Source organism: Cherax quadricarinatus, chromosome 14 (genome assembly GCF_038502225.1).
Source record: "Cherax quadricarinatus isolate ZL_2023a chromosome 14, ASM3850222v1, whole genome shotgun sequence".
NCBI classification, from domain to species: domain Eukaryota; kingdom Metazoa; phylum Arthropoda; class Malacostraca; order Decapoda; family Parastacidae; genus Cherax; species Cherax quadricarinatus.
Genome location: NC_091305.1, coordinates 40,606,669 through 40,619,569, shown reverse-complemented (window position 1 = coordinate 40,619,569; position 12,901 = coordinate 40,606,669). Strand labels below are relative to the sequence as shown.

General features: G+C 41.2%; 1 protein-coding gene across 1 annotated transcript in view; it reads left to right on the top strand.

Moving 5' to 3' along the window:
- The first annotated feature begins 2,822 nt into the window (after positions 1-2,822).
- The window catches only part of Naa20A (N-alpha-acetyltransferase 20 A), a 32,243-nt gene continuing 22,164 nt past the window's right edge, over positions 2,823-12,901 (top strand). Inside the window, exons 1-3 of the mRNA XM_053785288.2 lie at positions 2,823-3,056; positions 4,443-4,572; positions 5,750-5,886. Coding sequence (XP_053641263.1) covers positions 2,888-3,056; positions 4,443-4,572; positions 5,750-5,886 — 436 coding nt within the window. The 5' untranslated portion in view covers positions 2,823-2,887. The remainder of the gene's footprint in view (positions 3,057-4,442; positions 4,573-5,749; positions 5,887-12,901) is intronic.

Here is a 12,901-nt window from a genome sequence, read left to right as displayed (position 1 = left end):
TTCGTGTAGCAGTGGGTGGCGCTTTGTCCTCACCCTGTCCTGTATACCGGGGAGTGCCCCAGGGATCTGTTCTTAGCCCACTCCTTTTCTCCGTCTTATTGTTGGATCTCCCTTCCATCCAGGGAGGGCATACCCTGGTATATGCGGATGATGTGGCCCTTATGTGCAGTGCCCCAGCTTTACTGACAGCACAGAAAACACTTCAGGGTGCCCTGCAATTCATAACATCATGGGCCACCACCTGGGGTTTGGAGGTTAGTGACATTAAGTCCAAACTCTTATGCTTTACTAGACACTGACTCCCCACTCTTCCATCAGTCTCATTGAATCAGACGCCAATCCCTTTGGTCTCTTCTCATCGTTGATTGGGAGTCACCTTAGATGCACCATTCTTGACATGGAAGAAACACATAGCGGCCCTCCACCTCTCGTGTGCACGTCACATTGCACTTATGCGACGGATCTCTGGCACCAAGTGGGGGGCGGATCGAGACCTCCATAAGTTTTATATAGCTATGGTTTGCAGCAAGCTCACTTATACGAGTGAGGTGTATGGCTCGGCTTCTTCCTCCTCTCTTCATCGCTTAGACATTCTCCAGAATTCAGCCATTCGTAATATGCTGGGGCATTCCCTTCCACCCCTATCGCAGCCATGGAGGCAGAGTCGGGGATAGTCCTTCTCTCGTCGGTGAGGACAGCGAGGAACGTTTACGACTCCATCATATGGCCTCTCTGCCTTGTACTCACCTCTGTCGCCTCTCTTCACAGATGTGGGAGACAGCCTCTGTCCCCCTACGTTTGGTTCAGCCTTCCTTTGTAGCCAGGGCCCAGCATTCTCTGACCTGCCTTACTCTTCCTGCACTTGTGGTGACTACCTCCCCTCTCCACTCTCCGGCACTCCCCTGACTGGACCTGACACGATACATCCACCTGGATTGGCATTACAGGAACAGGGAACCCCCTCAGTTAGTTGCATTTCTGTTTGAAGAGTTTCACTCTGTTACATATGGCTCTTCATTCTTCGTCTACACGGATGGCTCGGCACGGTCCTCCCCCCTTCTACATCTGCAGCCTTCTTCGCTAATCTCTCCCTGTGTCAGACGTGGCGGTTGGACCCTACTCATTCTGTTCTGGCAGGGGAGCTCTTCGCCATTCACCAGGCTCTGGCTTTTGTCCTAGATCACATTCCCTCACAACCACTGGTCCTCTTCTCTGATTCCCAATCTTCCCTGGCACTTTTGTGCTCTGCCCGTCCACGATCACTGCACGTCCTCGTTCGACAGACACAATCTCTCCTCCTGTGCTTCTTGCAGAGCCCAGGTTGGAGCATCTCCCTTCAGTGGGTTCCCGCCCATGTTGGAATCTGGGGAAATGAAGTGGCAGATCGGGCAGCCTTCCTCGCACACACGCTTCCTACTGTTACCCCTCTTGCCCTGGGCCATAGTGATTTCACAAGGGCTGTCTGGAAGGGAATCCATCACCAGTGACAAGAGGGCCTTGCACACTCTCTTCGGCGTTGGGCTCTGTCCGAACTTTTAATGGCCCCTGCCCTTGGGCTCGCCATCCCAACTGCTCGGTGGACGTTGTACTGACTCGCCTTCGAGTTGGGCACTTGCGACTGGCGGCTCATCTATATCCCCTTCGGATGATGGACTCTCCATACTGCCAGTGGTGTCCCTCACATACTTTGTAATTTGTTCATGACTGTAACCATGTATAGGAGTGAAGCTGATTCATTACCTCTGTAACTTGCCATGATTAGTGACCAGATCTACCTGGAGTTCATTACCTTTGTAACTAGTTCAGCTATCATAACTTTGGGGTCCAGTCACTGGACCCATTATGTACCTTTGTAATCTTTTGACTACCGCCCACAGGATGGGTATGGGGTGCATAAAGATATTAAACTAAAGTGTGTGTGTGTGTGTGTGTGTGTGTGTGTGTGTGTGTGTGTGTGTGTGTGTGTGTGTGTGTGTGTGTGTGTGTGTGTGTGTGTGGTGTGGTGTGTGTGTGACTCAACAATCAATATTTGCACCAATAACTCATTACAGTTGTGACCGGGTGTGGAAGTGTGAATTGCTCATTACTCTATAATTTGTTCATGATTGTAGCCAAAGTATAAACGTAAGTAACCATTCTACAGAATTCATTACCTTTGTAACTTGTGAGCTCATTACCTTTGTACCTAGTTCAGCTATCAAAACTTTGGGGGCCCAGTCCCTGGACCCATTACGTACCTCTGTAGTCTGTAAATACCTTTGTAACTTGTCATGATTGTGACCAGACTTACCTGGAGTTCATTACCTTTGTAAATTGTGAGTTCATTACCTTTGTAAATTGTGAGTTCATTACCTTTGTAAATTGTGAGTTCATTACTTCTGTAACTTGCTCAGCTATCAAAACTTTGGAGTCCAGTCCCTGGACCAATTATGTACCTCTGTAATCTTTTGACTACCGCCCACAGGATGGGTATGGGGTGCATAATAAACATATTAAACTAACTAACTGAGACGGTGGAACACTTCCTACTGTGGTGCCCACGTTATCAATCTGCACGGACTACTCTCCGTGCGGCCTTAGGCACACTTGGGGTGCACACTTTCACTCTACCTGTCCTCCTCAACGGGGAGGGGTTTCGCCCTCTGGACCGTCAGGAGATATTGGCTTGTACCTACTCCTTCCTGCTGGCTTCAGGATGTATCAGAGACATATGATATTAGACAAGACATTCTTCCACTTTGGTCGATATTCCCTCTCCTAGCACTGGACGGCCGGGCTCGATACGGCGTATGCTGTCAGTGGCCCTGAAACCCCAACAGAAGAAGAAGAAGAAGAAGAAGAAGAGTGTGAGCTGTGAGAGGCTCTTATAACCCACAACAACAACAACATGACGACCTTAAGACCATTCCGGTGTGAAGATATGTTTCACTTTAATAATGTTAACCTGGACCCACTAACAGAGACCTATGGACTCTCCTTCTACCTGCAGTACCTAGCTCACTGGCCAGAGTACTTCCAGGTGGCTGAGTCCCCTAGTGGCGTCATTATGGGCTATAGTGAGTTACCCCATTACATCTTTTAAGACACTTTTTTTTTTCATAGGGAAGCTCTTAACCCGTAGGGGTTAAGAGGTGAGGAATGGAGGTATTGAGGTTGAGTTCAAGGAAGGGAATGATAATCAGGGTTCCTTGTATCAAGAGCCCCTCACCGGCCTCAAGACATCTTCCTTGAGGTGTATATAATAATAATAATAATAATAATAATAATAATAATAATAATTTATATCAATAAGTACATGATACAACTTATAAAGACCATAGCTGGTTATGCAGACCATTTTAGGTTAATCTTGTCCTCCAGGATGCGACCCACACCAGTCACCTAACATCCAGGTACCTACTTACTGCTAGGTGAACATGGACAGCAGGTGTAAGGAAACATCTCCAACATTTCCACCCATACTGGTGATCGAACCATGAACACTCAATGTGTGAGCTGTGTGCGCTACCAACCCAGCTACACAACAACGTATATGTCTATAATAATGTTGTATGCCAATAATAATGTTATTGTACATAAAAGGAATCTCCCCCCAGAGAAAAATGGTGTAAAATACCACCGTGGCTCAGTTGGCAGCGCACTTGCCTCACACACTGAGTGTCCGGGATCAGTTCCCAGCACGGGTGGAAACATTGAACGTATTTTCTAGCAGCAAGTAGGTCCCAGATGTTAGTTGACCGGTGTGGGTCATATCATGGAGGACAAGATTAAAGAACCACACTGGAAATTAGACAAACAGTCGTCGATGTTGCACTGATCTTGGGTTATCCTGAGTGGCTAACCCTCCAGGTTAAAAATCCCAACAAATCTTATCACAAAGGCAGTGTAATACCTAGAGTATACCTGGAGTTTGTTTCAGGAGTCGACACCTCCATGGCCCAGTCCGTGACCAGGCGTCATGGTGGATCAGGATCTGATCAACCAGGCTGTTACTGCTGGCCGCACACAATCCAACGTACAAACAAAAGCCCGGCTAATCACGTACTGACTTTAGGTACCAGATTAGCTCCCTCTTGAAGACAGCCAGGGGTCTATTGGTAAACCCCCTTATGTATGCTGTGAGGCAGTTAAACAGACCCATGGTGCTTCTGCTTTTCATTGGGGGGGGATGTTGCATTGCTTGCCCAGTCTTTTGCTTTCATAGGGAGTGATTTCTGTGTGAAGGTTTGGGACTAGTCCCTCTAGGATTTTCCAGGTGTAAATTCTGATGCATCTGTGGATCAGTTTTTGTTCTTGTACAGCGTTGTTAAAATTTATTCAGTCTTTACTTGTAATTTTTTTTTTTATAAATTCTGTTATAGATGGCAAGTGTAATTTTGATTCCTGATGCAATGTAAGAACAATAAGAAAGTAATGACTTATAATACTGTGTATCTTGACAGTCATGGGTAAAGCTGAAGGTCATGGAGAAAACTGGCATGGCCACGTTACTGCATTAACTGTTGCTCCAGAGTATCGACGACTGGGCCTGGCCAAGCAGCTCATGGCCATCTTGGAAGACATCTCTGAGAAGTAAGTGTCTCTCTTTAGGTAACTTAACTTTAATAGTGTGTATCCTAATAAAGTGTACTTTACTAAGTACAGTGCTGTATATCATATGGCTTGGCCAGTGACTAGTTTTAAAGGTACCCCAGCCTATGGCCAAATTTCATTGATCGCCTGGTGTACCAGGTTGTTCTTGCTAGAAGCCCTCAAACCTGCATCAGTGTCACACCCTGGCTCATCTGGTATTGGTCCAGTTTCCTCAGTTACATTTGTAGATGATAACTTGAAATACTGCTGAACAATCACTTGAAAACTTAACTGGCCTTTACCAGGTTTACTCCTTCCTGGCCTCATGAGCTCCTTAGGTCATAGTAGTGGAGACACATTAAAACTATATTTACAAAGGGATTCAGAGGAACCAGATTTCAGTTCTAGAGGTGGAAAGTGCAGTGCCTGAACTGTGTAAATTGGGCAGGAATGTTGCTGTTCAGTGAGTCATCCTTGGACCATGATAGTGGTAACTTTTGGGAAGACTAGAAAATGAGTGAGTGATGGTGAATTTGTGTTCTTCTTTAGGTCGCCCCATTTGGGTGGGAAATGTAGGTTTCTAAAATGTTTCATATTTGTCTTGTAGCTATATAAAATGTATCATATAAATTAACTTGGTTGCTGCATTTCTTTTTGCAACCTTGTGGTCATTATAAGAAAAATATGTATACTTGAATTTTTGTAGCTACAATTTTTCTATAACCTTGTGTCCAGTATATGAAATACATAAATTATTCTAGGCATTAGTGTTATATGCTGCTCCGTTTATACTTTTCTTCATTGTACAATGAATCAATTTCTCTTGTACTCCATGGTAAACTTTCATTGCCACAGAACAAGTGGGATTCAAATCTCTGGTGAGCCAAGCTTAAAACTGATAAGTCATTGTTGCAACATCTGTACTGTACCAGCTTACTGTCTGTATAAGACCTAAAATTGATAAGCCAATTTTAGGACTTACCATGGGTTTGAATCTCACCCTTTCTGTGAATTGTTCACAATCATGTTATTACGATTTTCTGAGTCAGTTACACTTATTGTAATTTTCATAGTTATAAATCCATCATATTATTTTTCTTGTTAGTTTGCATAATGCATTTCTCAACCATTAAATATGAAAATATTTTAAGCAAATATAAATGTTTCTTCTTAACAGAAAGCGCTGTTACTTTGTTGATTTATTTGTGCGAGTGAGTAACCTAGTAGCTATAACCATGTACAAGAAGCTGGGCTACATTGTTTACCGCACAGTGTTGCAGTATTACTCAGGAGATCCTGATGAAGATGCTTATGGTGAGTAGGCCTTTTTCTCTTAACAGACAATGCATATTTTTTTATGTTTTAAGAGATTGCACTTTCATCATACTTATTTCAAGCAATTTTTCTTTTTTGTGTTACCTACTGAATCTGTGTGCTTTTCTCCCATGGTTTTGAACACCCTTTTTTAAATCTGTTTATGGATGATGTGCATGTTACTAGGTCAGGTTGGCTCTGGTCAGTAAATGTGTGAGTGACTACATGAACACACCTCACACATGGCTAAGAGATCCCTTCATAAACCACAAGGTTTCTCTTTCTGACACAGGTTTAATTCCTTTAGTCTCTCTTTCCAGGAGTCTTTGCTTTAGACTCCTCTATTTGTCTTGTAGTTAATCTCTGGGGTTTCTCTAATTTAGTGGCAACAGTTGCATTCAGAGTAACCCACCTTTTTTAGTCATGCTTTAATTTGTGGTGAATTAATATTTATTTGTATACTTCAATATACAGTAGGGCTCTGTTTTATGGCGTTTCACCTTATGGCATTCCACTAATATGGATATTTCAAATTATGATCAAAACTTGTTATACGGCTACCCCCACCTGACTTTCTAATACAGTCATCACGGCCCACCCAGTTGGTTACATTTTCTCTTGAGCACCGCGTCTCTCCATTATGTCTGGAAACTTTCCAGAATTTCAAGTGTTTTAAAGTTATTTCATGTTTTGTATATACACGTACTCTGATAATTATACTTGTGTAAATAACAAAAAAAGGCACAATACTGTGACTGGTATACTTGTGTACCTGTACCTAAATAAACTTACACACTGTGCTGGAATGCAGGTACACATTAAAATTACTAAGAGTGTCTTATTAGTCTTTAGGACACCATATTAATAGTGATAATAATAATAATATCCAATAACCACTCTAAGGTGCATTAAATATCGAATGTTAATATTAACATTTTCATTAATTCATCTATATTTTTTTTTTCAAAATTATATAATAAACATGCTGCATAACATATAACATGATAAATACACCCCACAGTAGAATAAATTAACATAAATACGATATGTTACATATATGAACCAAAACCAGACACGTTCATCTGCTTGTTTACATAACTCTGTGTCTCTCTCCTCTCATTTACTCCTCTCTCTCTCGCTTATTCATTTTACCTCGTTTACTCACCTCTCACCCTCCATTAAGACTACAAATATTTTAAGGTAAGTAATGATTGTGCTCTATATGCATTTTATCACTCTAGAGCTCTTTAAATGCTGTAGTATATTACATGTGGGTGGGGTGGCCTGGCTGGCTACCATACCTCCCACACCTAACTTCTTACAATAAAATTACTCTCCTCTCACCCTACACTAACCCTTAAACTGTCCAAACGTAGATCTACGTTTGTTCTCATAGTGCTCCGAACGTAGATCTACGTTTTTTTTTTTTTTTGCATTGTCTCTTATGGAGAAAATCAAGGTTGGAGCGCTACACGCACAAACGTAGATCTATGTTTAGACAGTTTAAGGGTTAAGACTACAAATATTTTAAAGTAAGTAATGATTTTGCTGTGTGTATATTTTATATTTTCTTGTTTTTAATGCCTAGTTCTATTGCTAACTTAATATATGTTATGCCAGATAACAAGTTTATATTAACATAACAAATAAAGATTCCCATATGTTGCTTAAGTGTCTCAGTCTTCAACTTGTCAGTTTTCAAACCATTTGTCACATAGTTTAGTCTTGTTACTTTCAATAGTATGTGTGCCATTCTGTCAACTGATACCAGGAAACAGCCACCTTGGACTGTGCTTCACAGTCACTATTTTAAGTCAGACACATGATCAGAGGTTAGCTGTTCCCATCATGCACTGCATGGGACATGATTTTTTTTTTATACTGTGCACACCTATCACACAGACCCATTATCTCATGTCTAGACTCAACTTTACTAATCACAGTATAAGTGAGGGCACTGTGATTAATACATAGATCTATGCAGGTGACACTGGCCTCAGTGTCATAAATCTATGTGACACAGTAAAAGGGGTAAATTGAGGATTAAATTTATTATGAATTAGTATTTATTGTCTATTTTCAATAAAACATGTAGAAATGATATTAAGATACTTGGGTGAACCTCCACAGTAAATTTTCTGGCTCAGACTGGCCTATTCGGTTTCAGATGAAACTTACAGGTGGTTCTCACTTTACAGTACTACAGTTTGCAGTGTTTCACTAATGCAACAGTTTTCAATTATACTCAGTCTTCATTTATTCAGACTTCCTACAATAAATATATTCACCACTCACTATAAGCTAAGGATGAAAAACTTTAAGATAAGTTATGTGTGTACTGCATATACATTTTTTAGGTCTAGCTCTGATGCTTACTTAATATATGATAATGTAAACAAGTAATCAGGCTTTTTATGCATTTCAAATTGAAAGTGAAGTAAGACTATGTTTCACATTACAGCAATTTTCACTTTACAACAGTAGCCCAGAACCTAACCTGCTGTAAAAGCAAGTCCCTCCTATAATTAAATATTTATTCTTGGACCATTGGCAGAGGACACATCCAGTTAGCTGTGCCACTTTGCATTAGCACAGTCGTCGATTGTTGACTGTGTACTTGACCTTTTGTATTATCAGCCACTCCTTGTATTATCAGCTACTTAAATTTCTGGAGTACTATACATAACTAAGCTGTTCAACAGTATACAGTAGGGCCCCACTTATACAGCAGTTTAGGGTCCAGGCTACCACCGGAAAGCAAACATCACTGGAAAGCAGAACACCATTTTTTCCACTTATAAATGCATATGAATGCCAGATAACAAGTTTACACTAGCATATATTAAGTTAGCAATAGAATTTTTTTTTACTTTTATTATCACACTGGCCGATTCCCACCAAGGCAGGGTGGCCCGAAAAAGAAAAACTTTCACCATCATTCACTCCATCACTGTCTTGCCAGAAGGGTGCTTTACACTACAGTTTTTAAACTGCAACATTAACACCCCTCCTTCAGAGTGCAGGCACTGTACTTCCCATCTCCAGGACTCAAGTCCGGCCTGCCGGTTTCCCTGAACCCCTTCATAAATGTTACTTTGCTCACACTCCAACAGCACGTCAAGTATTAAAAACCATTTGTCTCCATTCACTCCTATCAAACACGCTCATGCATACCTGCTGGAAGTCCAAGCCCCTCGCACACAAAACCTCCTTTACCCCCTCTCTCCAACCTTTCCTAGGCCGACCCCTACCCCGCCTTCCTTCCACTACAGACTGATACACTCTTGAAGTCATTCTGTTTCGCTCCATTCTCTCTACATGTCCGAACCACCTCAACAACCCTTCCTCAGCCCTCTGGACAACAGTTTTGGTAATCCCGCACCTCCTCCTAACTTCCAAACTACGAATTCTCTGCATTATATTCACACCACACATTGCCCTCAGACATGACATCTCCACTGCCTCCAGCCTTCTCCTCGCTGCAACATTCATCACCCATGCTTCACACCCATATAAGAGCGTTGGTAAAACTATACTCTCATACATTCCCCTCTTTGCCTCCAAGGACAAAGTTCTTTGTCTCCACAGACTCCTAAGTGCACCACTCACTCTTTTTCCCTCATCAATTCTATGATTCACCTCATCTTTCATAGACCCATCCGCTGACACGTCCACTCCCAAATATCTGAATACATTCACCTCCTCCATACTCTCTCCCTCCAATCTGATATTCAATCTTTCATCACCTAATCTTTTTGTTATCCTCATAACCTTACTCTTTCCTGTATTCACCTTTAATTTTCTTCTTTTGCACACCCTACCAAATTCATCCACCAATCTCTGCAACTTCTCTTCAGAATCTCCCAAGAGCACAGTGTCATCAGCAAAGAGCAGCTGTGACAACTCCCACTTTGTGTGTGATTCTTTATCTTTTAACTCCATGCCTCTTGTCAAGACCCTCGCATTTACTTCTCTTACAACCCCATCTATAAATATATTAAACAACCACGGTGACATCACACATCCTTGTCTAAGGCCTACTTTTACTGGGAAATAATTTCCCTCTTTCCTACATACTCTAACTTGAGCCTCACTATCCTCGTAAAAACTCTTCACTGCTTTCAGTAACCTACCTCCTACACCATACACTTGCAACATCTGCCACATTGCCCCCCTATCCACCCTGTCATACGCCTTTTCCAATAGAACTAGGCATTAAAAACAATAAAAAGTAAAATACACACACAGTACACCCATTACTTACCTTAAAATATTTGTAGTCTTAATGTAGAGTGAGAGGTAAGTTGTATTTATTTGTAGGAAGTCAGGTGTGGGAGGTGTGGCAGCCAGCCAGGTCAGCCCACCCCACCCTACCCACACGGAATTTACTATGACATTTAAAGCGCCCCAGAGTGATAAAATACATATTCAGTACATTCATAAATTACCTTAAAATATTGGTAGTCTTAATGAAGGGTGAGAGGTGTGTAAACGAGATAAAACGAATAAATGAGAGAGAGAATGAGAGGACAGAGAGGTGCAATATGTAAACAAAGAGATGAACGCATCTGGTTTTGGCTCATACACGTTTGTATTATGCCATAATACAGACACTTTACATTGTGTACAAATTGTCTCCACGTTGATACAGTAGAATAAATAAAGAGGAACACTCCTAAACTCATATAGCACCATTTTTAGAAAAAATGACGCTCTGAATGAAGGCATATGAAAGGAATAATTTTCTAATTAACCCCAGTAATATTATAGTGTACACATTTTCTCTGATGTTGGACAAGAGAAAACGTTATTCTTGCCATCACTCCTACAAGTCCCCTGGCTACCACATCTCATATTTATGCTAATTTATTCTACTGTAGTGTGTATTTATCATGTTTATATGTTATGTAGCATGTTATATAATTTTGAAAAAAATATCATAGATGGATTAATAGAAATGTCTATATTAACTTAATATACAACATTTAATGCACCCAAGAGATTATTATTATTAATATGGCATCTTCAAGAGTAGAGACTCTTAGTGATTTTCATGTGTACCTGCATGCCAGCACAGTGTGTAAGTATATTTAGGTACAGGTACACATAAGTATTATTATCAGAGTACATATAAAATATGCAGTAACTTTAAAACACATAAAATTTTGGAAAGTTTCCAGACAGAATAGAGATGTGCTCACAGAGAATGTAAACAAACCAGGTGGGGTGCACCGTATTAGAAAAACAGGGGGAGCCGTATAACGAGTTTTGGTCATAATTTGAAATGTCTGTATTAGTGTAATGCCATTAGGCAAAATGCCGTGAAGCGGGGCCCTACTGTATTTCTTAAAGGAAATACAGTGGTCCCTCAATAATTGTCCGGCCTAAAAGTCGTCCATTTTGGAAATAGTCCCATTATTTCGTCTAAACATTGGCTCGCAAATGGTCCATTAACTCGCTAATCGTCCTGCGTCTGGGACACGTACTCACGCTCTGAGCCACCTGAGCCTGCCTTTCCAGCCAGTGTGCCATTGTTTACCAGTGAGTGACGGTCCCCTCACTTGCTCCTATGAAATACTTCATAATATTCCATTGATTTTATTGCTTGCAAGTGCTAAATAAGCTACCATGGCTCCAAAGAAAGCTTCTAGTGCCAGCCCTTTGGTAAAGAATGTGAGAAACCCATATAATTTATGAAAAAGTTTGTAGAAAAATACAAAGGTGGTGGTGGTAGAGTGGAAGCAGTTGTGATAGTGGTTGATGGTGGTAGAAGGTAGTAGTGATGGCGGTAACAGTTGTAATAGTGGTAGAAGGTCGTAGTGATGGTGGTAGAAGGTGTCTTCTTCAGTGATTCAGCAATTCTACCAACTCCTCCAATGTTGTTGGAGTTATATAGGGCTACAGAAAACACCACCACCTCAGCTGCTGCTTCACCACCATTATGGACGGCTTACTCTCAGTGGCCCTTATATTCCCAACAACAACACAACACAACACCTCTCGTGACATACGTAATGACTTATTTTATTCATTCTAGAGTATATTCCATGTTTCTATGTTATTAATATTGTTTATTATGTCATATTAGCCGTAGAGTCGATATTAGTGTCATATTCTCCAACAATAAACTTACCATCCCTCCATCACACAAACAAGTCTTCAATAAGAACATAAGAAAGAAGGAACACTGCAACAGGCCTGCTGGCCCATACTAGGCTGGTCCTTCATAAATCCAACCCACTAACAGAACAAATGCTACCCAAGCAATAAGCTCAGGTGCAAGTCCGACTCAAATCCAACCCCTCTCACTCGTGTATTTATCCAACCTAAATTTGAAACTACCCAAGCCATAGCTTTTAGAACATAAGAAAGGAGGAACACTGCAATAAGCCTGTTGGCCCATACTAGGCCAGTCCTTCACAAATCCAACCCACTAACAGAACAAATGCTACCCAAGCAGTAAGCTCAGGTGCAAGTCTGACTCAAATCCAACCCCTCACTCATGTATTTATCCAACCTAAATTTGAAACTACCCAATGTTTTAGCTTCGATCACCCTACTAGGCAGACCGTTCCACTCATCAACTACCCCTATTACCAATGTTCATTTATACATTTTATTAGTGCTTTACATTTATTTGGCATTCTTTTCTGCATGTAAGTCTATATTTATGCTAGAAAAGTGACCCCTGAAGTGACCTAGAGTCCTTATGGAGGGGATTCCCCTTCCAAACAATAACCTCTCTTCCCTCTCTCCTCCTCCCTGTCTTCCATTCATCAACAACAGCCTTCAATAAAGGTAACTGTCATGTTGAATGTTCATTCTTTTGTGCATGTAAATCTATCTTTTAGGTAAAAAAAAAATTGTTGTTGATACTTCTGGGTGTCTGGAACGAATTAATTGGATTTACATTATTTCTTATGGGGAAAATTGATTCGAAAATCGTCTATTTCGATAATAGTCCCACTTCCAGAAACGGATTAAGGACGATAATGAGGGACCACTGTATATTATC